Source organism: Phalacrocorax carbo, assembly GCF_963921805.1.
Source record: "Phalacrocorax carbo chromosome W unlocalized genomic scaffold, bPhaCar2.1 SUPER_W_unloc_9, whole genome shotgun sequence".
Classification (NCBI taxonomy): Eukaryota; Metazoa; Chordata; class Aves; order Suliformes; family Phalacrocoracidae; genus Phalacrocorax; species Phalacrocorax carbo.
In genome coordinates, this window is record NW_026990260.1 from 267,400 (window position 1) to 290,066 (window position 22,667).

At 38.6% G+C, this 22,667-nt stretch overlaps 1 protein-coding gene across 2 annotated transcripts in view; it reads right to left on the reverse strand.

The window, feature by feature from the left end:
• The window catches only part of LOC135310915 (rapamycin-insensitive companion of mTOR-like), a 123,145-nt gene that overhangs the window by 11,413 nt on the left and 89,065 nt on the right, over positions 1 to 22,667 (reverse strand). For both annotated transcript variants that reach the window (XM_064440045.1, XM_064440046.1), the window contains 12 exons: positions 20,603 to 20,738; positions 19,797 to 19,996; positions 18,639 to 18,765; positions 13,531 to 13,695; positions 12,997 to 13,073; positions 12,807 to 12,885; positions 8,534 to 8,643; positions 8,315 to 8,402; positions 6,856 to 6,948; positions 5,798 to 5,904; positions 4,929 to 5,158; positions 3,099 to 4,122 (listed from right to left, as the gene is read on the reverse strand). In XM_064440045.1, the coding sequence (XP_064296115.1) occupies positions 3,099 to 4,122; positions 4,929 to 5,158; positions 5,798 to 5,904; positions 6,856 to 6,948; positions 8,315 to 8,402; positions 8,534 to 8,643; positions 12,807 to 12,885; positions 12,997 to 13,073; positions 13,531 to 13,695; positions 18,639 to 18,765; positions 19,797 to 19,996; positions 20,603 to 20,738 (2,436 nt within the window). The remainder of the gene's footprint in view (positions 1 to 3,098; positions 4,123 to 4,928; positions 5,159 to 5,797; positions 5,905 to 6,855; positions 6,949 to 8,314; positions 8,403 to 8,533; positions 8,644 to 12,806; positions 12,886 to 12,996; positions 13,074 to 13,530; positions 13,696 to 18,638; positions 18,766 to 19,796; positions 19,997 to 20,602; positions 20,739 to 22,667) is intronic.

Below are 22,667 nucleotides of genomic sequence, written 5' to 3' on the forward strand. Positions count from 1 at the left end.
AAACACTGATAAGTTTTCATGAAATCATGTCTGCAGGTGATGGAGCAAGAGCCACAATCAGGATTTGAGACATGCACCTTAACATTTTTGGTTGGTCTTTAAAGACAGAGATGGAAAATTTAGCCTCTCAAAATAATTTGTGCAAAGAAATAAGCTTTTCAACCTTTTGAATGAATAAAAAAACCTAGAAACATCACTGAAGTCAATTTACAGCTGCTATTTGCTATGAACACCTGAATTTGTGAATGAAGCATGAATCAAAGAAAATTTTCTGAAGACTGACAGAAGAACGGCCTTAGAAGACAAAAAAGGACAGAATATTTCTTTCCAATATATTATTTAAACAGCAGTTAAAGAGAATATTTAGCTGGAAGTAGTAACATACTCTGAAATTAAAAGGACCACAATAATTCAGTGGAGACACTCAGCTGTAACAGGTAAGAAAAATATATCCTAGTTAAATCATAGTCTTTCCAGTCAATTATATCAGTAACCAAGATGATCTGACAATCTTTTGTAATATGTACATCTGCAATTTTTTAACCTTCTTAGAGATGATATGAGCACTCCAGTCATTTCAGTTCAACGTTAAACAGGTCAGCTCAAATCCTTGCACCTAACCACTGATACGAGAGATCATGAACAGCTAAGCACCAGAAATACCATTAGTATTACAATGCATGTTGAGTCTCACAATGAAAGTCCACTGCAGCAAGGCTGCTTTGCATATCAAGGGCATGACTGCAAGGAATGATACAGCATGACTACAGCCTCAACAGAATCTGTACTGCCACTGAAATGACACTGATTTGTTCTTGCATTAGCACAGGAAGCCAGTGACAGAGCAAGGAACAACACTTCTGATTTCCAGGATGATGCAGCTTAACTATTGAATCATCCTTAATTTAATCAGCACACTCAGTCTAGTTCTAACTTAACTGAACAAAGGGAACAAAACTTATCTTTTATGGCATCTTTGCAGAATCATGTGAAAATATAAAAAAATTAATGTTGCTCTTAATCAGGAAGGAAACTAGCAGTAATAAACAGGCACTACAGACACTCAACTGGGTATATGGATTGAAATTCAGGGACCCTGCATTTGCTCTTCTGTGCAGTAAGGAAGTGACTTATGTGCTGGTAATTTCTCCCATTTCTCTCATGTGAGACAGGATTATTTAGGTAAAGACAGTTTCTATTTCTGTCTTTTCTCTTTCAATAGTAATCTGAAAATCCAATTCACTAGCTAAAAGCTGATTTGAAAGGAAAAGTTTGAGAAGTAGAAGAGCTTTTAAGAGAAAGTTGTTAAGTGCTGACTGTAGCTGCTGGGAACAGCATCAATGTAATGAGCTAGATATTTTATATAACTATCCAATTAGTCTTCAGAAGAGCTAATATTACCCAAAATTAAAGAGGTTACACTGCAATCTAAAAATAAACCCTATGAGTAAAATCTTTGCTCTGTTGTAGCTAAGAAGCCAAACTCACATTCATCTCAGTGGTACCAGTAACTCACTACTGGCCTCAGTGCCACAGTGAAGAGTAATATAGCATATTGGCAGGAGTCCCTGTCCTAAAACCTCACCAAGAGACATGAAGAAAATTCTCTTCTGAAATACAGCTCTGACTGCATGAGCAATTTTGTGTGATTGTAACTTTAGTAATGTTAGCAGTGCAATTGCATTTAAATATTAAAAACAGTTAAACAGGAAGCAAATGTGATAGAAGGAAGTGTATTCCTTTGTCACCAACAGCATGAAAGGGACTGAGGACAGCTATGAAAGCTGGGCTTCTCTGACAGCACTTACAAAGTTCTAACTTCTCATAAGCCAATTATTCTCCTAATATTGGTGCTGCGTTCAGCAAAGTTTTGAATCATCCTGCAACAACCGTCACTTTTAGATGAAGTTGGAAAAAATATTAGAAAGATACTTTTCTTATTTAATTGCTCCCACAGCATTCTCCTGGAGAAGCTGGCTGCTCATGGCTTGGACAAGTGCACTCTGCGCTGGGTTAAAAACTGGCTGGACGGCCGAGCCCAGAGAGTGGTGGTGAATGGAGTCAAATCCAGTTGGCAGCCAGTCACGAGCAGGGCTCCCCAGGGCTCAGTGTTGGGGCCAGTCCTGTTCAATATCTTCATTGATGATCTGGATGAGGGGATTGAGTGCACCCTCAGTAAGTTTGCAGATGACACCAAGCTGGGTGGAAGCGTCGATCTGCTGGAGGGCAGGAAGGCCCTACAGAGGGACCTGGACAGGCTGGATCGTTGGGCCAGAGCCAACGGTATGAGATTCAACAAGGCTACGTGTCCGGTCCTGCACTTGGGTCACAACAAACCCATGCAATGCTACAGGCTTAGGGAGGAGTGGCTGGAGAGCTGCCTGGAGGAAAAGGACCTGGGGGTGTTCGTGGACAGCCGGCTGAACATGAGCCAGCAGTGTGCCTAGGTAGCCAAGAAGGCCAATGGCATCCTGGCTTGTATCAGCAATAGTGTGGCCAGCAGGAGCAGGGAGGTGATAGTGCCCCTGTACTTGGCACTGGTGAGGCCACACCTCGAGTACTGTGTGCAGTTTTGGGCCCCTCACTACAAGACAGACATTGAGGTGCTGGAGCGTGTCCAGAGAAGGGCAACGAAGTTGGTGAAGGGTCTAGAGAACAAGTCTTATGAGGAGCGGCTGAGGGAGCTGGGGTTGTTTAGTCTGGAGAAGAGGAGGCTGAGTGGAGACCTTATCGCTCTCTACAACTACCTGAAAGGAGGTTGTAGCGAGGTGGGTGTTGGTCTCTTCTCCCAGGTTAGTAGCAATAGAACGAGAGGAAATGGCTTCATGCTGCATTAAGGGAGGTTTAGATTGGATATTAGGAAAAACAACTTCACCGAAAGGGTTGTCAAACATTGGAACAGGCTGCCCAGGGAGGTGGTTTAGTCTCCATCCGTGGAGGTATTTAAAAGAAGGGTAGACGTGGTGCTTGAGGATATGGTTTAGTGGTGGACTTGGCAGTGTTTGGTTAACGGTTGGACTCGATGATCTTAAGGGTCTTTTCCAACCTTAATGATTCTATGATTCTAAGTAAGAAACAAGCACATAATAATCTCTTACCGGCTTGGGGTCAACCGAGAATCCAGGCTGCCAGACTTCATGGTAATAGTGTCAGTAAACAGCACGTCCTTTGCTGGAGATGCTAGGGCTTCTGAGTGAGACAGTGAAGGATGCATCCTCTGCTGCTGTAAGCGTTTTAGTGTAGCATAGCCAAAGGCATCTCGAGAACTTGTGTAGCTGAAGTTATAGTCAGCAAGACTTTTTATTGTAGCAAGAGGAGCCTTAAGAGACTGGGCTCTTCGGGGAAGTGTATGAGAAGACCCTGGCGGTACCAGGGATACAGAGTTAGATTTTGAGAGAGGCAAGTGGTTAGACTGTGGTGTTGAACAGTGACTTGGTTTAACTGTTTTTGTGCTTACCACAGTACTCAAACTTCCACAGTCAGTATCTACGTTTGTAGTGTCCACACCTACGGTCTCTCTTGAAGGGCTAGAGCTCATTGAGCTTATGCCACTTGTTGTGGTATCTGTATTAAAACTTAAGCTACGACTCTTGAAATGTGTTTGTGTAGCACCATCTCCTATTAGCCTTTCTCTGCTTGTGTTTTCCTGATGAAATTCATTTCCAAGACCTTTTGGCAGCTTCAGATCATTTTCTCCAGTACTTGGGGTACTATCAGTATCTTCCACATGCTTACTTCTGACAAAAGAAGTTTCTAATTGTGAAGTCTGGATTTTAGGAACTCTGAAAACAGGGTTGAATTCTTCCCCAGCAGGAAAGTCTGTGCTACTGGAAGGTTCTGTTACAGTACGATTTCGCTTCAGGCCTGATTTACTGTCAGATGTCAGCTTTCCTCCTTTTGGATCACTGCTATTTCTATGTTTTTTATTAGGTAGAGTAAGAGAGTTTAGAATGCGATTTTTCACAAGTCTGCTAGAAGAAAAAAAAGGAAAGGGGCTACGGTCTTTGGCCTTTGAAGGTCCAGGTCTGTCATAAAATATTTGTTCTGCGTCTTCCGTAATATCTAGGAAGAATGTACTAGTGGAAGTACTACCAAAACGGTCATCCTCCGTGATGAACATACCTGAAATTATACGAGATTTTGTCACTGAAAATAGACATTTCTTCAAGTGTATAAACTATGTTGCAAAAAAAAGTAAGCAATTCTATAAAAGCTAAAACAGGAGATTATTTGTTTTACCACAATTTTAATTCAATGTTTTTTCTGCAGAACTTAGTACTGTAAATTAAGTATCTTCAGGAATACCTGAGCTGAAGGTCTTGTTGCTTCAAAAGAAAAGCCACGCTATCTTATTTCAGTGCAAATATTAGGATTCAGTGCAGCTACTAGGATTACAACTGATACGCTCCTTTAATGATATCTAAATATTTTTCTGCATTTAAATTCCAAATATCCATAGCAAAATTAAAACGTATTAGATACACAAAATATACAATAATTTAAATATACCAATACTGTATATATGTGTGTGTATACACAAAATATATATTATAAATATTCCTTTGAGAAAAAATAAGTAAACATATCTTTATACCTAAAGCATGGAGATTTCTGCAGGGTGTTATAGCAAGGTGCCATAACTTGACATAAAAAACCTAGTAACTTACCCTAATATTAAAATTTCTTATTTCTACACCAAATGCAAATCTAAGACACTGTTCTCTTCCCTCTCACTTGATTACGTCTTTCTGAATGCATATAACTGTCCCCTGGCTTGCTCTCTTCTTTCTTGCAGTAGCACCTTTAAACCATTTGCCTGAACCTCATCCTGCCAAAAAGTCGGTAAGAACACCAAAATGCTGTTTTGTGGTGGGTTCTTTTGTTGTTGTTGTTGCGTGTTTGTTTGGTTTTTTTTTGTTGTTACTTACTTGAAGGTGTAGATTCACTTTCACTGTTATACCTAGAACTGGTGGACTCAGAGTTCAAGCTAAGAGTACTGGGTATAGAAGAAAGTTCACTGCAGAGCTGCTCCATGTCATCAGGGACCACTGGCCAAGGCTGTCTACGACTGTGTCTCACTGCATCCCAGTTATGATGCTTCAAAATGTCACATCCTTGTTTAGTTTTGGCTATTAGACCAAGTGCGTAGACACAGGTTCTGTATTTAATGTATATATAGAAAAAAAGAGCAACAACAATAGCATCTAATTTAACTAAACTTATTTCCCTCTTGAAACAGTTTCAAAACAATTCAGCAGAAACTTCACAAAATTGCCAAATAGCTTTTTGGTCCTGATTTTCATTTGTAAATCAATGGAAGCTTAAGAAATGCACTAAAATACCTGAGAACAATGCACCATTAAAGAAAAATTATTACAAGAGCCTGATACGTAAAATAGAAATGTACCTTTTTTTAAAAGGACAAATATTAATGCAGTAGCAGTATTAGACAAAAGACCATCTATTTATGCTTTCTTTTAAAGATTCAAAAAAGATACTGAGTAAAAATGATGGAATAATAAAAATTGATTCCAACAGAGATATAAGTAGCAAATATTTTAATTGTTTTTTTTAAAAAGGAAAAGCAGTATGCATCTTTTTTCATATGTTTCATTTGCTTACTGCTTACTCTATGTTCTTTTAGACTTCCTATACAATTCTGAGATTGATCAACGATCTTTAATAACTGATTTCCAAGTAAGTGTCAAAACTATATTCACATAAATTAGGTAAGGCTATTTGAAAACCTACTAGAACTACCATCTGTAAATTTTATGTATAAGTCAGATAAACATACCCTCTAATGGAGAGAACCTCACAATGTTGCGCAAGTGCCATTATATCAGGAATTACATTCTCCTCTTGAAGCAAGTTAAGACCCCAATTTGATGATCCAATATTGCCCTGGAATAAAATAGTTTGTCAAATAAGTTTTGATTTTGATGTGATCTGCAGCACTGTCAGTGTAATGTTTTCAACATTTTTGTTTGTTGGTGGTACAGTTTCAAGACATATCTACTGAAAGCAATTAAGAGATTTGAGCACCCTTTTTGGCATTTCCTAGTCATGCAAATCAAAAAAAGGACTGGGAACACTATGTATAATACCTAAAACTGGTCAACAGTTTACTACTACGTATTCCTCATTTTACTAATTCTGCTACAGCCAGCAGTATTATCTTGAATCACTCATTGTACATTCTTCTTAAACAGACATAACATACCAACAATATCTTCCAGTAATAGTCACTTTAGACAAATGTTCCAAAATAAGCTTTGGGGAAGACAAGGAAGAGGCAGACTAACAGTTGAGGTGGCAAAGCAACTTTAGAAGTAGTAGCTTGGACAGGCACAGACACTAGGTTTTCCCCATGTTATCCCAAGTACCAAGGATGTCATGACCATATATACTCACATGCATCAACAGTGACAGCCAACTTTCTTCCAGAAAAACTGAATTTTGGAACACCACAGTAAATATATTTAAAAATAGACCACAGCAAGCGCTAACCACTGGTTCCACAGTAATACTGTTGCTACATGTGGCAATCTGTTCTTTTTATTTGGTTTAAAACAAACACATACACACCCTCCCCCCCAAAAAAACCCAACCCAACAAAACCCCACAAAAAATAAAGACAAAGTTATTATTAAAAGACTCAGAACAAAATTTGCGCAGCGAACAATTTTCATCTGAAAGACTGGTTAAGGTACTTTCCACTAACTTGGAAAGTCACACACATTTTATGACAAAAACCCTAAATATGATTTTAAGGGATTTTGCTTAGTTATTTCAGAATCAAGAGTCAGAACAGAACTCGAACAGCTGCAAAAAGACTGTAAATCTATTACTAACCAAGGCCCAAAGGGCTGCTTTCAGCTGCTTAATTCCTTCCCACTTATCCAGCATTGGGGAATGAACGGTGTAACTTAGATCTGTAACAATATTCTGAAGGAGAAAAACAGAAGAAAAAAAATTTGGTTAAAAATGAAAAGGAGGAGACCTCAGTAAAACAGGTTCTCTTGCAGTTTTAATAAAGGCAAAGTGGTAATTTAAGTATGTACCCTAAAATAAAATAGTGGTAGTTCTAGCAAAATAACCATAAATTAACAGCAATGGTAATGCAGGTAGAAAATTTTACCACTGACTACATCAGGTTAATTCAGATTTTATAAAGATGACATTCAGATTAACACACTACAATATGTAAGCTTTTTTCTTGAACATTGACTATCTATCCAATTCATTAAATCATTTTGCAAACCCACATTAAAAGTCAATTTATTTAACCAAATATGAACTGGCTTAGGGTTTGGTTTCTTAGCTATGCAAGATATTAGAAAGAAGACTTTATTCCCTCATCTGCATGTTTATGCATACAAAAGAGGATAGGCACAATTTTACTTGTCAATATACAATTCACACACACAGACTGAAAAATTATTTCTATTGGTGAGTTGATTTACATTCTAAGTTTTTTCTAGTGTCATGTTTTGTCTGGGATAGTTACTTTTCTTCACTGTAGCTGGTACAGTGCTTTGTTTTGGATTTAGTATGAGAATAACGTTGATAACACACTGATGTTTCAGTTGTTGCTAAATAGTGCTTATACTAGTGAAGGACTTTTCCAGCTTCCCATGCTCTGCCAGGTGCACAAGCAGCTGGCAGGGGAGAGGGCACAGCCAAAAGAGCTGATCCAAACTGGCCAAAGGGATATTCCATATCATGTAACGTCATGCCCAGTGTGTTAACTGGGGGGAGTTGGCATGGGGAAGCAGCGATCGCGGCTCAGGGACTGGCAGCGTCAGTTGGCAAGTGATGAGTGGTTGCATCACTTGGTTTTTGTCTTGTCGTGTGTCCCCCACCCTGCCCCAAGTTTCACCCCTCTCTCATTATGTTCCTTTTCATTATATTATTATTATTATTATTACTATTTTAATTATTAAACTGTTCTTATCTCAACCCATGAGTTTTCTTGCTTTTGCTCTTCCGATTCTCTCCCCTGTCCCACTGGGGTGATGGGAGTGAGCAGCTGTGTGGTGCTTAGCTGCTATCTGGGGCTAAACCATGACAGCTAGCTAGTTTAAGAAAAATGTTGCAAGGTATTCTCGGATATTTCAGTGGTCAGGAAGGAATTTTACATGAGACAAGATGGCAAAGACTGTCTTTGCAACTTTTTGGCCCCATGTAACTTGAGACTTCCATAATCTTATTTTGCAATGACTGTTTAAATGCTATCTCTTTTAAAACATATTTTAAAAGGGTTACAGTACTCGTTAAAATCTTTCAAGTTATAAACAGTTATTATCCTCACCTGAGACTCCAATAAATGGCAGCCTGTTTTATGGTGCACCAGTTGGCCATAAAGGTGAACTGGCAGGTAGACATGTGGCCGCTGTAATCTGGTAGAAAGAGAAATCATGTTTTCCCAGCAATTCTAAAATTTTCTTTAAAAATAAATTACACTGCAGTGTAATGCAATGAGTTACTCTTGAGATTTTTCAGACGGAGAGAATTCTTTTGGAGAGTTTACCTTTGGTTGCTCCGACGAACATAGTTATCACCATCAACAGGTTTGCGATAAGTTGTAAGTGCTTCATTAAGTTGTTCTTCAATCAATTCAACATACTTTAAGTTATATTCCTAAAAAACGACAAAGGTTGACAAAATACATGTAGGTGGTGTGGAATAAGTGCTGGAGGTGACTTCGAAATCAAACTTATGTTTTTATAAAAGGTACAGCATGGAAGAAGCTTGCAGGATAGGGTGCAGCTGACAGGCGAGAAATCCATTCCATGGAAGTTCCCTAGGCTCGTAACCTTAGATGTCAGCAATGCCAGAAGAACTTGGTGTACTGACTCTAAGAGGATTTGTCCAGAGGGTGGAGTGGTGTGGAGACACCGTGGCCAGGCTCTGTGACCATGGATGGAGCTGGTACACTGCACATTTGCTACCCTGAGCCAAGTGTCTGTCATGCTTTTGACAAAATGCTGTCCTTTTTATCATTATAATACCAAAACACCATCCCAAAAGCTACCTGCCTCTAAGGTGCAACCACCCCTCACTGGGCAAAGCAAGGAAATTTTACACCAATCATAATAAAGGTATGTATGACTAGAGTCACTCAATCTCCACCTGAAAGATAAAAAATAGTATAAAATGTGTGAAGAGAAAAGGGGTGTTAGGGAAGATACCATCGTGTACCACTGACTTCTGGGACCAGTCGACGGGCTGAGCCTCTCTCCCCTGCCGTTGGGACGCCTTTGGGTAAGATTTGAGGACTTGGTTATACCAAGTGTTTCCCCGAGAAAACTTAAAAACTTCTCTATAGCTTCACTTAATTCTCCAATGCATTAGAGTCGCTTCATATTTGTTTAACGCACCTGTAGCCTAGCAGCGTTACTAATTTTCTTAGTATCTGTGTGTGTCTTGTAGCCAGAAATCTTATCACCGGTAATCCAAAAAACCTGGGCATCTGTTGCTTTAATAAATACATTAATCTAGCAGTGATCGTTCTCATTGAACGTGACTGGCCTGGGCAGCTGCCAAATTAGTTAGTTACAACAAATACTCTGATGGGTGGTTACATCTACAATCCTTAGAAAATAAACCGTTGACCAAGTCTGAGACTAAGACTGGACTTAGCCACACCTAGACTCCTCTCAGAGAAGGAGTTTAGAAAGCAAGGGGGTCCTGTCTGAACCTTGTAACTCAACGGTAGTGTCTCCCCCTAGCCACTCCTCAGACTCCTACTATTAACGTAACAGGTGGTTAATGTTTTTATAGTATGGTACTTTATAAGGAAGGAACAATTGAAGTGCTCTTTAAGGAAGGTTGAATTTCTTTACAATTTGAAGGTGAGGCTCAGCAAAATTACTGCACTTGTTAACAAAGTAAGGGAAGAAGGAAATACTTCACATCTGACTAACCCGATGCCCTGGTTTCAGCTGGGATAGAGTTAAATTTCTTCGTATTAGCTAGTATGGGGCTATGTTTTGGATTTTTGCTGGAAACAGTGGTGATAATATGGAGCTGTTTTAGTTGTTACTAAGTAGCGCTTACACTGGTCAGGGACTTTTTCAGCTCCCCATGCTCTGCCGGGTGCACAAGAAGCTGGGGGGGGGACACAGCCAGGGCAGCTAACCCAAACTGACCAATGGGATATTCCATACCATATGACATCATGCTCAGTATATAAAGCTGGGGGAAGAAGAAGGAAGGGGGGATATTGGGAGTGATGGCATTTGTCTTCCCAAGTAACCGTTACGCGTGATGGAGCCCTGCTTTCCTGGAGATGGCTAACACCCGCCTGCCGATGGGAAGTGGCGAATGAATTCCTTGTTTTGCTTTGCTTCCGCGTGCAGCTTTTGCTTTACCTATTAAACTGTCTTTATCTCAAACCATGAGTTACCTCACTTTCACTCTTCCAATTCTCTCCCCCGTCCCACCGGGGGGGAGTGAGCGAGCGGCTGCGTGGTGCTTGGTTGCTGACTGGGGCTAAACCATGACACCTGAACAGACCACCACGCATTTCAGTATTCCTAGAGAAGTAACAGCTTATAAGTTAGTAAAAAAAAAATTGCCTAAAAGCAAACAGGAATGAGACCAAGCACGTATAATCAATTATAAAAATAAGATAACATATGAAGATTTTAATTCTAGTAATGACAACGACACATTTTTCTTAATGGGTCTTCTGTTCGTGCTTACTTCCTAACAGCATAAGCCAGTTCTATCTTAATGAAATCCAGATTTAACTTTAATTAGCAACAACCAAGACCAACTGTTCTCCAGGTACCCAACCCCCTGAGCTGGAAGACAGGGATGGGGAGTTGAACGAAGCCCCCATAATCCAAGGGGAAATGGTTAGCAACCTGCTACACCACTTAGACACACAGACAAGTCTATGGTGCTGGATGGGATCTACCCAAGGGTACTGAAGGAGCTGGCAGAAGTGCTCACCAAGCCACTCTCCATCATTTATCAGCAGTCCTGGTCAACCGGGGAGGTCCCAGATGACTGGAAAATAGCGAATATGATGCCCCTCTACAAGAAGGATCGGAAGGAGGATCCGGGGAACTACAGGCCTGTCAGCTTGACCTCGGTGCCGGGAAAGGTCATGGAGCAGATCATCTTGAATGCCATTAGGCAGCACATGTGGGACACCCAGGGGATCAGGCTCAGCCAGCATGGGTTTATGAAAGGGAGGTCCTGCTTCACTAACCTGGTCTCCTTCTATGATGAGGTGACCTGCTTAGTGGATGAGGGAGAGGCTGTGGATGTAAACAACCTGGACTTTAGCAAAGCCTTTGACACTGTTTCCCACAGCATTCTCCTGGAGAAACTGGCTGCTCATGGATTGGACAGGCATACTCTTTGCTGGGTAAAAAGCTGGCTGGAAGACTGGACCCAAAGAGTTGTGAATGGAGTTAAATCCAGTTGGAGGCCAGTCACGAGCGGTCTTCCCCAGGGCTCAGTATTGGGGTCAGTTCCATTTAATATCTTTATCGATGACGTGGATGAGGGGATCGAGTGCACCCTCAGTAAGTTTGCAGATGACACCAAGCTGGGTGGAAGCGTCGATCTGCTGGAGGGCAGGAAGGCCCTACAGAGGGACCTGGACAGGCTGCATCAATGGGCGAAGGCCAACTGTATGAGGTTTAACAAGGCCAAGTGCCGGGTCGTGCACTTGGGTCACAACCACCCCATGCAATGCTACAGGCTTGGGGAAGAGTGGCTGGAAAGCTGTCTAGAGGAAAAGGACCTGGGGGTGTTGGTTGACAGTTGGCTGAATATGAGCCAGCAGTATGCCAAGGCGGCCAACAGCATCCTGGATTCTATCAGAAATAGCATGGCCAGTAGGAGTAGGGGAGTGATCGTCCCTTTGCACTCAGCACTGGTGAGGCTGCACCTCGAATACTGTGTTCGGTTTTGGGCCCCTCACCACAAGAAAGACATTGAGTTGCTGGAGTGTGTCCAAAGAAGGGCAATGAAACTGATGAAGGGTCTAGAGAACAAGTCTTATGAGAAGCAGCTGAGGGAACTGGGATTGTTTAGTCTGGAGAAGAGGAAGCTGAGGGGAGACCTTATCGCTCTCTACAGCTACCTGAAAGGAGTTTGTAGCAAGGTGGGTGTCAGTCTCTTCTCCCAAGCAGAAAGTGATAGTACAAGAGGAAACAGCCTCAAGTTGTACCATGCAAGGTTTAGATTGGATATTAGGAAAAATTTCTTCACTGAAGGGGTTATCAAGCACTGGAACAGGCTGCCCAGGGAAGTGGTTGAGTCACCATCCCTGGAGGTATTTAAAAGATGTGTAGACATGGCACTTAGGGACATGGTTTAGTGGTAGACTTGGCAGTGTTTGGTTAACGGTTGGACTCAATGATCTTAAGGGTCTTTTCCAACCTAAATGATCCTATGATTCTATAACCAGAGGTGACAGGCATCCTGAAAAGTAGTATTCCTTTCCACACTTGTATAGATAAGACCTTACAGAACAAACTATTTTCAAAAGTCAGTAAGTCACTACACTCCTGAAATATTTGCTGGAATATCAAAGTTATATAGAAGGCCTGGGTAAATCTAAAGCATGCATGTACAGAAGAGCTATGAAACTGTAAGTCCCTGTCAACTTTTTTCAGCAAAATCATAAGTCACTAAGGCAAAAAAAAAAAGTATTGGCATTAGCAATACAGATATAGCAATGTACAATATTTTTAATAATCTTTGACCTTCTGAACCTGCGTATTCACACATTTCCTCCTCCTAATTTCAAGTGAACGGACACGTTTTATTCTTAGTATTACCTTTTGCCACTTTTCCATTTGTTTTGTTACATAACCTCTTTCATTTAGATATGAAAATCCCTTTGGAATGGACAGAAATCTGTAAAGTAATATCAGACAGTCAGTACTCCACTTAAATCACATGATTTGAATAAAATCAAACATTCATTGTTTCCACAGTGTAAAGTCAAACAGCGTATTCAACGTTTACCTTAGAAGTAGAAGCAAACCTTTGTCTCCAAGGTGAGAAAGAGCTGGTTTCATTTGGATAAGGGCATGAAGATTGGCCTAAAGTAATTAAAAATGCATAAAGAATATCCAAGCACTATATAATTCTGAAAACTACAACAATTACAACAGTCTGCCAGCAACAAGGCAGCAGGATTTTCACAAAAGGAAGTATCAAACTCATCGTAATATTACCCAGTTTAAGTACCTTCTGTCATGAATATATACCCCCTTTACAAAAAGTATAATGATCAAAATAGCTGAATTAGTCTGCATTCATATTTAAACGTAAGCATAATCCAAAAGTTTACATTTTCTTGTCATTAGTACTGCAGTATTTTCAGCAAGGGGTCTATAAAGGGGTCTATAAACTTTTATGAAGTCCATCAATGACAGTCAAGAAAGGAAATCATCACTAGCTTCTTGCATACATTTACATTATTACTGGGGGAGGGGGTGTGGAACAGTTTACAGAGTAGCATACCAAAAAGAATATGAAGAGGGAAAGGATGCTCACCTTGTCTTCACATGCCTCATCTAGAATATCAAGTGCCTCAGAAGAAATAGTTTTATTTTTATCATGTAACTGGGTCACCAGTAACTCAATCCCCCAGTTGCTGAAGAACTCTACGTTTGCTCTCAGTAATACTCGTAAGTGTTTTGTTGCATACAATCTGCAGCTCTGCAAAAGCAAGGAAAATACTTTTTGAATGGAAGAAAAATAGCTGATGTAGTTAATGATTTATCATTTTTCAAAATACATTTCAATTACCATATTTTATAGTAAGTAACTGCAATGCACACCTTAATGCGTTAAAACTACAGTCTACTTGAGAGCTATTTCTATCTTATCAAATGGGAAATTTGAGTCTGAGATCACAAGTGATCTGGTCACTGCAAGTCTCCTTGGAAAGCCCTTATCAAATAGTCATTCACTCTGATAGCACCACACAAATTCATCAGGACATGCAGGAGAAATACTTTGTAAATGACCAGTGCAGTTGCATATAATTTCATGTATGTAATGCTTTGAAAAATACTTTAGCAAACAAAACTTAGAACCTCTGGGGAATTTATTTTAGTAAGTTTTAAACTGTTTCCCCAATGTATCTGATCTTCAAAGTTTCTCAGAAAACCTTCTAAATATAAAAATGTTATTTTCTGTAATAAGACAGTCTCCCAACACTTAGTTTACTAATTTGAATTTCTCTAAGTGACAGCAGAATGAAGTACCTTGTCAGTTCCTGTACTGCTGTTCAAAACTTGCTGAATAAACATCATAAACCGATTAACATAATTTTTATTAGAAAAATTACACCAAAAATAGAAGCAAATAGGCTTAATCTACAAGAATTTGTTCTGGATTAAGCACAGAACAACCCCTAACAATGTATGCTTACTGGGAAAGGTGTTATCTTTACTTAGACAAGCATAGTTATAAAAGACTAAATCAGGTGCCCAAATCTTTCTTCAGGTCTTCAGTACTTATACCTTTAAGGCTATGATAGCTATAACCAAGTAAATTTTCTATATGTTAAAATATAAATAATCTGTGTTGGGATGCATGTGAATATCTGTACTCTAAGAGATAGGTGAATTGGTGCAGGTTGGACAGCACTCTACCTAGGTTAACAATATCTTCTGGATTTCGCCCCCCCCCAATACTTGGCAAGCAGGACTTGAAAGAAAACGGGAGTAAGAAACATGAATGTGCAGAGTTTGTTTCAAAAACCTTGTCTCATCATTTCAACTTCAAGTATCATGTGCACATTTCTATTTATTCAATATGCAGAGGCTTATTTTTTGGAGAGGAAGCAGGAATGATGTAACACAAGTACCAAGAATGACTTTGGCAACAGTGATTCGCAACTCTGATCTAGGCTGCACAACCATTTTGAAATGGCTTGTATCCCGTTAGTGGTATGCTTGTATGTGGAATAGATGACTAGCAGCATACTTAAAGATGAGAACAAGACCTATTATGCCAAAATGATTCACTTGATCTAGATGTTATGCATACAGAATAACACAATAATGTGAAACCAGAATTCAGTGTCATGTAGTTCAAGTGTTAAAATCTGTCTATAAAGAATCATTGTTACTGCTATAACTATATTGAATGGGATAAACAGAACAAAAGAATAATCTTCACTTCCTGAACATGAATTAATCTATCCAGATAGCTAGTGCAGAAATAGCACAATTTTTATTTTCTGTTTGGAGAATGAAAAGATGAAGCAAAATCCTGGAATGTTTTTACTTTTGACAGGAACCAAAAGCAAAAGCAGTGTAGAGGATATCTGAGGAAACAGGCATTCCCCTCTTTCCCCCAAGCATGAACTACATGAAAAACACAGATAAAGCCCTGTACTATATCTGTCAGAAGATTCTTAATTTTAATAGTAAAGGTCTTTATGACCCATAGAAGTGACGACACGAGTCAGAGGTCACTATGCTCACTTGATTACATACAGCTCAGCATAGATGCCAGTAGATATAGGATAAATCTACCTCTTAGCCACCCATGAAGATAAAAGGTTATGAACTGCAACACTTGAAGACACACTGGCTACTCTGCTGTTTCTACCATGAGCTGGCATAAAGGCAGCCAAGGCAGTATTAATTTGCTTCAGCATGAATGATCAAAGCACATCTGCAAGTAGGTTAAGATGTGTTTGTTTCACTGATCTGCAAAGATATTGCTCTGTAAATGTTTTTGTTGTATATAGTCACCCCCAAAAACACTACTCTCCCCTTCTAATGCTAAGCTGACTACAGAAATTACTTTTCCTTGTTCTGAGACACTCATTAGCAAATGGCTAACAAACCTGCTTCACAGCTCTGGATAGCTGTAAAAGGTGTATGAGGCTATAACCTCAGTTAACCCACAAAAAAGAGCACCTTCAGCTCTTGAAATAAACAGACACTAAAAATAAGATATTTCACTAAAAAACATATCAGGGGATTAAAATTTCTAAAGGGAAGAAAAGCCTTACTGGAAATGGTCTTTCTCCCTTAAAAAACCAGCTTTTTAGAAATTATGCATTTTTATTGCTTTTAAACATAATTTAGAAGCCAGAGGCAGCATACAGAATCAAAAAATCACAATTTGTCTTCTGGATTCTGAATTAATACAAACCATTCCATAGGCATTTTCTTACTATACAGGCTCCACTCATCCTATCAGGACTTCTAATGAAGTCCTTGAAAAGGGAAGGTGGAAGGGCTTGCAAGTGCCTTATTTGAATTGAACTGCATGTTCATTTTTAATCTTAGGATTCATTTGTCCAAGGTGACAGAAAGTCAGTTCTGATAATGTTAAAAAATATATTGTCCCTATGGAACAGAGCAGTGAGTGGTATAAACTGTGCCAAGTTTCAATGTTTTCCAATCATGCTTGCTAAATACAAAGGAATAAATCTTTGTTTGCTATTGACAATGGTGCTGTTTCAGAATTCCAGACCGTAAACCCCAGAAAATTGCAGATACCTTCCCCTAACATCTAAGCAGATGTACTTCTAAAATTACTCCTCAGTATTTGCCCATGCAAATATCTGTCAGTTCAATATTTCCATATTTTTTGTGGCACCTTATCCTCTCCGAATTGACTACTATTTCCACCTCACACAAATATTTTCATTTCTGGAAGAGACTTGTAGTTTTGCCAATTACGGTAGCTCAGAAATACCACTTATACCACTAAGGATACAATTAATATCAGAATAATCAAAACATTTTATCCTTTGGATTAGCTTTTTACACTTCAGTATTTAGAATTTAAGTCACAACACATCTCAGCCGTGAATTTTACTAGATATCGCTATGGTTAGAGACCTGCTATACCTGACTGCACACCTAATTCTGATATTAAGGACTACTGACCCATATCAGTGCACATATAAGTAAAACTGTAACCTTTCTCATAAGCCAGTGGTAGGCAGTTGAGAAGACATATCCTAATAATTTCTATTCTTTTACATTTCAAGAGACTTCTAAAAATAGACAGTTACTTAATCTCTGCTGTTTCCCTAGACAACCTTGCTAGATCCGTGTATCAGTGTGAGACTGGGAAATAGAAACATTAGAACTCAGTAGCCATAGGCTACTAACATGGGCTGAGACCTTAAAACATCAAGGATGTGAGAAGGTATGAGTGTTTCTAGCAAGAAAGATCTGTATCCTTAAAACTAATTATTTAGGTTGGAGCTCCAAAATTTGAGTTCTTAAGTTTCTGAGCCTGTATAGTGTCTCTCAGCTTTCTCCAAGGAGTTCTACCATGACATCTGTCAAGGTTTGGCATTAAATACTCATGGTAATGCCAGTGAGACCTATTAAAATTCAGATCATGATCTCTAATCCTTTTCACAATCCCAAACAGACCAGAACTGAAATGGGTAAACCTGGGGGCTTTGTCATGCTTTAACCCTGTTCAGCAACTAAGCACCACAAAGCGCTCGCTCACTTCCCTCCCTCGGTGGGATGGGGGGGGGGGGAGGTGTGAGAATCAGAAGGGTAAAATTGAGAAAACTCATGGGTTGAGATAAACACAGTTTAATAATTAAAAAGAAATTTTTAAAAAAGGAAAATAAAAAAGAAAAAAAGAGAGGAAAATAAAACCCAAGAAAAACAAGCGATGCAAAAGAAAACAATTGCTCACTACAAACCAACCAATGCCCATCCGGTCCCCAAGCAGCAGCTCCCCCACCAACCTTCCCCCCAGTTTTATTGCTGAGCACAACACCATATGGTATGGGATATCCCTTTTGGTCAGTTGAGGTCAGCTGTCCCAGCTGTGCCCCCTCCCAACTTCTTGTGTACCCCCAGCCTACTTGCTGGCAGGGCAGTGCGAGGAGCAGAAAAGGCCTTGACTCTGTGTAAGCACTGCTAAGCAGTAAGTAAAGCATCAGTGTGTTATCAACACTGTTTTCAGCACAAATCCAAAATGTAGCCCCACACTAGATACTATGAAGAAATTTAACTCTATCCCAGCCAAAACCAGTACAGGGCTCTACAAGCTTTCTTAATTTCTAAGGTGCTGGAGAGTAATGTCTATCCTATTCACGTCCAAAGTACAAGAAGTGTTTACTATCCATTCATTTTTCATTAAACTGGACTACAAATAGGTGAAAATTGTATTTTTAGTTATCATCACTAAGGGCAGCAGTGGGTCTCAACTGCTTTCTGGCTTTGTATATGCTTGGGACAGTATGTTCAGACAGTATCTGCACCCCACTTCAAGACAGTCTGCTTACAGCTAGTGATACCTGTATCAGAGTTGAATATATTCTGTTTGTGAAAACAATGCCTTCACCATTGGTTTAGGATGTCCACTGACCTAGGAAATGATGTTATATTTGGTTTACGCATTTAAAGACTTTAACCCCCCTTCATACATGAGAGAAACATCTGTTTGAATGACTTAATTTCCTGAGCACAAATACAATAAAAGGTGTGAAGTTCACAGCAAATTTAAAAGCTATATGAGTAGGAATTTCATTTTTCTAAATACAAAAATAAAAACCTTTCTGCATATATATTATCTTAAAAATAAAGTCACGCACCTTGAATAACAAAATAAATGTCTAGTGGCAAATAACAATGGAACATAAGTTGAATTGAACTTACATCAGTAGCTGCTGTTAGGATCTTAGAAAGAATGACTCTTGCTAACCCATCTCTGCTGTAATCCAAACTAGAAACAGTCAATTTTAACAAGTGATCCTGGTTCCTCAAAGAACAAAGATTAAGAAGACTGGGGGGGAGGGAATATAAAAGTTAGTATTTGAACCCACTCAAACCCACTTATTTAATTGATAATTTAAACTTAAGTACTCTGAATTAGATTTTCAGTTCTATAAAAGCAGAAGAATACAAAATAAGGTCTCATATGAAATGGAGTGACATTAAACTGTTACAGCTGTTGGAGTCAAAGGGAGACCAAATAATGCACTAAAGTGCAAGGGGGGGGGAACCCAAACCAACATTTTTTTAATGGCTATGTAAGTTTTGCCAGTATACTTGGATTGGCGATTATGAGTACAAAAATAAATGTTCATGAAGCTCTGTGAACAATTCCACATTGTAAAACATTCTGTGTATACAGCTTGCCATAAGGTTAGTCCTATTAACTATCTAGATTTTGTTGTAAATGAAGTTTTCTGTAGACAGTAAAAAACATGTATTCTAATAAACAATGAAAACTGTGTTTAAAAAAAAAAAGGTACATCAAACCACCTGAATTTTCTCTTAAAATTTACTATATTTGAAATAGACTAGCCATTGGCCAAATTACTCCCAAAGTAGGGCAAGTTTATTTGTACCCAAACAAAATTTTGAACTCCACAGCTTCACTCAAATATACTGAACTGGAGTTTAGGTACAACATGCATCATCACATTTCACACACAGTATGATACCTACCAGTTTGTTGGGTTTTTTTCCCACTTTTATTTTTATTTATTTTATTTTTTAAAAAAATTAAAAAACAAACCAACATTTCAGTACAGTATCATCCTTCATGATACTGATTTCTGTCAGATAGGTGTGGACAGGAAAAAGTAAGCTATTTTGTAACACAATCACCCATATCTGTTCAGTAACAGCTAAAAGACCTTTCAAAAAAAACCACCCAAACCCCCTAACAACTGAGGATCTTTACTTGAAAATAAATCAAAATAATTTTAAAGTTTTCAGCTTTATAAGACAGTGGTCCTCATGCACAGTTTACAACTTTCATAACAATTATACCTGTAAGCACAATTGAAACAGAATAAAAATACTCACCACTGAAACACATTACATTTTTCAAGCATTTTCACTCCATGAGGGTGACAAGAGAGAGTACCAAAAAACAGAAAGTAGTGCTGGCTAAGGGTATTTAGTAGCCCATTATTTTGAAGACTACATTCAGGTTTCATTCCTGATGAAGAGTTGAGCCAATTTACAATATCTTTAACCAATTCCTCCAGGTAGCCTTGTCCATCCTAACAAAACAAAGAGTAATAGCATTTACTAGCAGCAGAACTGAGTCTCTCCTTTACTGAAATCCATTGTTTAAAGTTTCTTAAACCGTACAAACACAATACAGACACAAAACAGAAATGCTGTTTGGCAAGTACAGTTCAGACTAAAGATAAAGGTTCAAGGCAAATAAAAGGAGCTTAGCTTAGAGACATCTTAGGACCAATTCTATTCTTTCCAAGAAAAGGATTGTTCAAAGACATTTTCCTCTGGCCTGAGGCATAAAAGTCTTTAGCACACAAGAAAGGAGGCAGAGAAACAAAGGACATACATAGAAAAAAAAACAACCAAAAACCCCCAACAGAAACAAAATCCACAACCAAACCCTAAGTTGCATTTAATAAAGCTGTATTTAATAAAACTCCTACTTAAACACAGTTGTCTCCCCAGTGTCTTATCTGGACAATTCAAGATTTTAAGTTATATGTCTTAATTATGCTGATCATTTTAGTTTTAACATCCAAAGTCTACAGAAGCCTTCACTAAAATAAGGTTTCTTCCCCCCCTCTAAGTGGTGTACAGCAGCACTACTCATTCTATCTCCAGTCTTGTAGCTGAAAATTTCTTACCTCTTCTGATTCAAGAAGAAATTCAGTAAACTGACAACCCACCACAGTGAGCTGCTTAGCCTTGGCATAGTCCAGATCCAGGTTGGCATATAGTTTACTGCTAGGCTTATAAAAATATAGCAATCTCCTTACAAACCTAAGGAAAGTAAAAAAGAATGTTATTTTTCAAGTAAGACAAGGACAGTCTCACGTTACAAAATGATGCTGGTATAAGATATTTTATCACTAAATTATCTTGTTGGCAATAAAATTTCAAAAGTTATTAAAAGACAGTAACAGGTATCAGTAGAGTCTATCCAGACGTTTCAGATATGCAGCTGTACAGTTTGTCATAAAGGGTTTTCTATGACATGATTTAAAATACGGAACTCAAAATCTCTATGCTCTTAGAAGCTATATCTTCCTTCTCATTCTCATGCTTATATTTTATTCTACTGCAATTTATCCTGTAGTGAGTTTCAAAGACTATATTATCTAGACTTAAAAGAGCTAAAGAAGAGCCTGTCTTAATGTTTGTGATGACTTCTCTTTAGCTATAATAGTTAACACTACTGTGAAAAAGAAAAATTTATTCTCCAGAAAAAGGCCATATTTATTGAACAACAGTATTTTCATTCACCTCACTTAAGCATTTCTGAAGCATAACACAGTGATTGCAAATGCAGATTCTCACTCAGACTTTTTGAAACCATGGCGAGCAATATAGCTTGAATTTTTCACTGCAGGAATAAATCTTCCACAAAGAGCTTCCTGTGGAGTAAGTGAATGTGGCCTCCCATGACAGCACCAGAGATCTCATCACCCTTGTTGGATGCAAGCCGTGAGATAGAAAAACAACCCACAAAAACACAGAACTGAGTCCTTGATATGCGGGACAAAAGGTCAGGGGCACAGCTGGAGCACCGAAGCAGGAGAGTGCGCTTATCTATGTTTATACCATATGTGGAGCTAGTATGATAGAACACATTCAGAGGCAGGGAGAAGGGAAAAATACTAGCTCAGGAGGCAGACTATATTAAGGCTGCTCTTTTGTTAATAAACGGCCTTTGGCTTTGCTTGTGCATGGATACGGAGTCCGTGTCGTGAATCGCCACACTCCCCCCGTCAATTCTTAGTCAAAAAATAAACACATTTGTGCTTTAAAAGAACACAGAATGTTCTGCCTGAAGGTAGATATGTCAAGCATTAAGAAAGCATAAGTAAGGCACTGCCTTTAGTTAAAAAAGTGAAAGTAAGCCACTATTCCAACTCCAAACACAGGACCGATTATAAAGGAAACCTGAGGGTTTCTTTAAATTTTGTCAAATGAAGTATATTTTATTCTGGGTTATTAGCAATAAATATATTTATTAGCACACACATTATTTATATGTGAGTGCATATATACACATGTACACTTAAGTGTGTATATATTTTTATTCACATACTGCATTAACTGTATCTCTATTAAATGATCTATATAAAAAAATATATTGAATTTCACTTTAACAGTCATAAGATCATCACAAAACCACTAAAAGTAAAAGAAAAAAGTAATCAACTTATGGAAGGGCAAATAAATTTACTTTACACTTCAAAAACAAAGTGGCTGAAAATTTTTTATGATCAGCATTGAAACTAGAGAGATTTGGGGGCTAATTAGTTATAATTAAACAAGAACAGCAGCATTTAAAAAGCCATTAAAGCATCTAACCCACAATCCTGTAGAAAGGATCAACCAACTGTAGAAGATTTACAGTAACTCAATCCTAGGTTTTCTCTATTTATTTAGTATTAAATTATTTAGGCACTGAACAATGCTTGAATGCAGCACAAAACCAGGAAACAGGAACACTGTCCCAGATAGGTAGGTAGAGGAGTGGATGTGAGTGTCACAGCCAAGACTGCAGATTTTCCTTTAGAGAAGCAACATTATAAACTGCCGGATTTGGTAAATAATCCTTTACCACAAAGTATAGATTAGCAATTAATGTTTGGGGGGGATGAGGGGGATGAGAAAAATACACAAATGCAAAATTAAATTATGACTATGATTACAATGGTAATATCACTTATGCTAGGAACA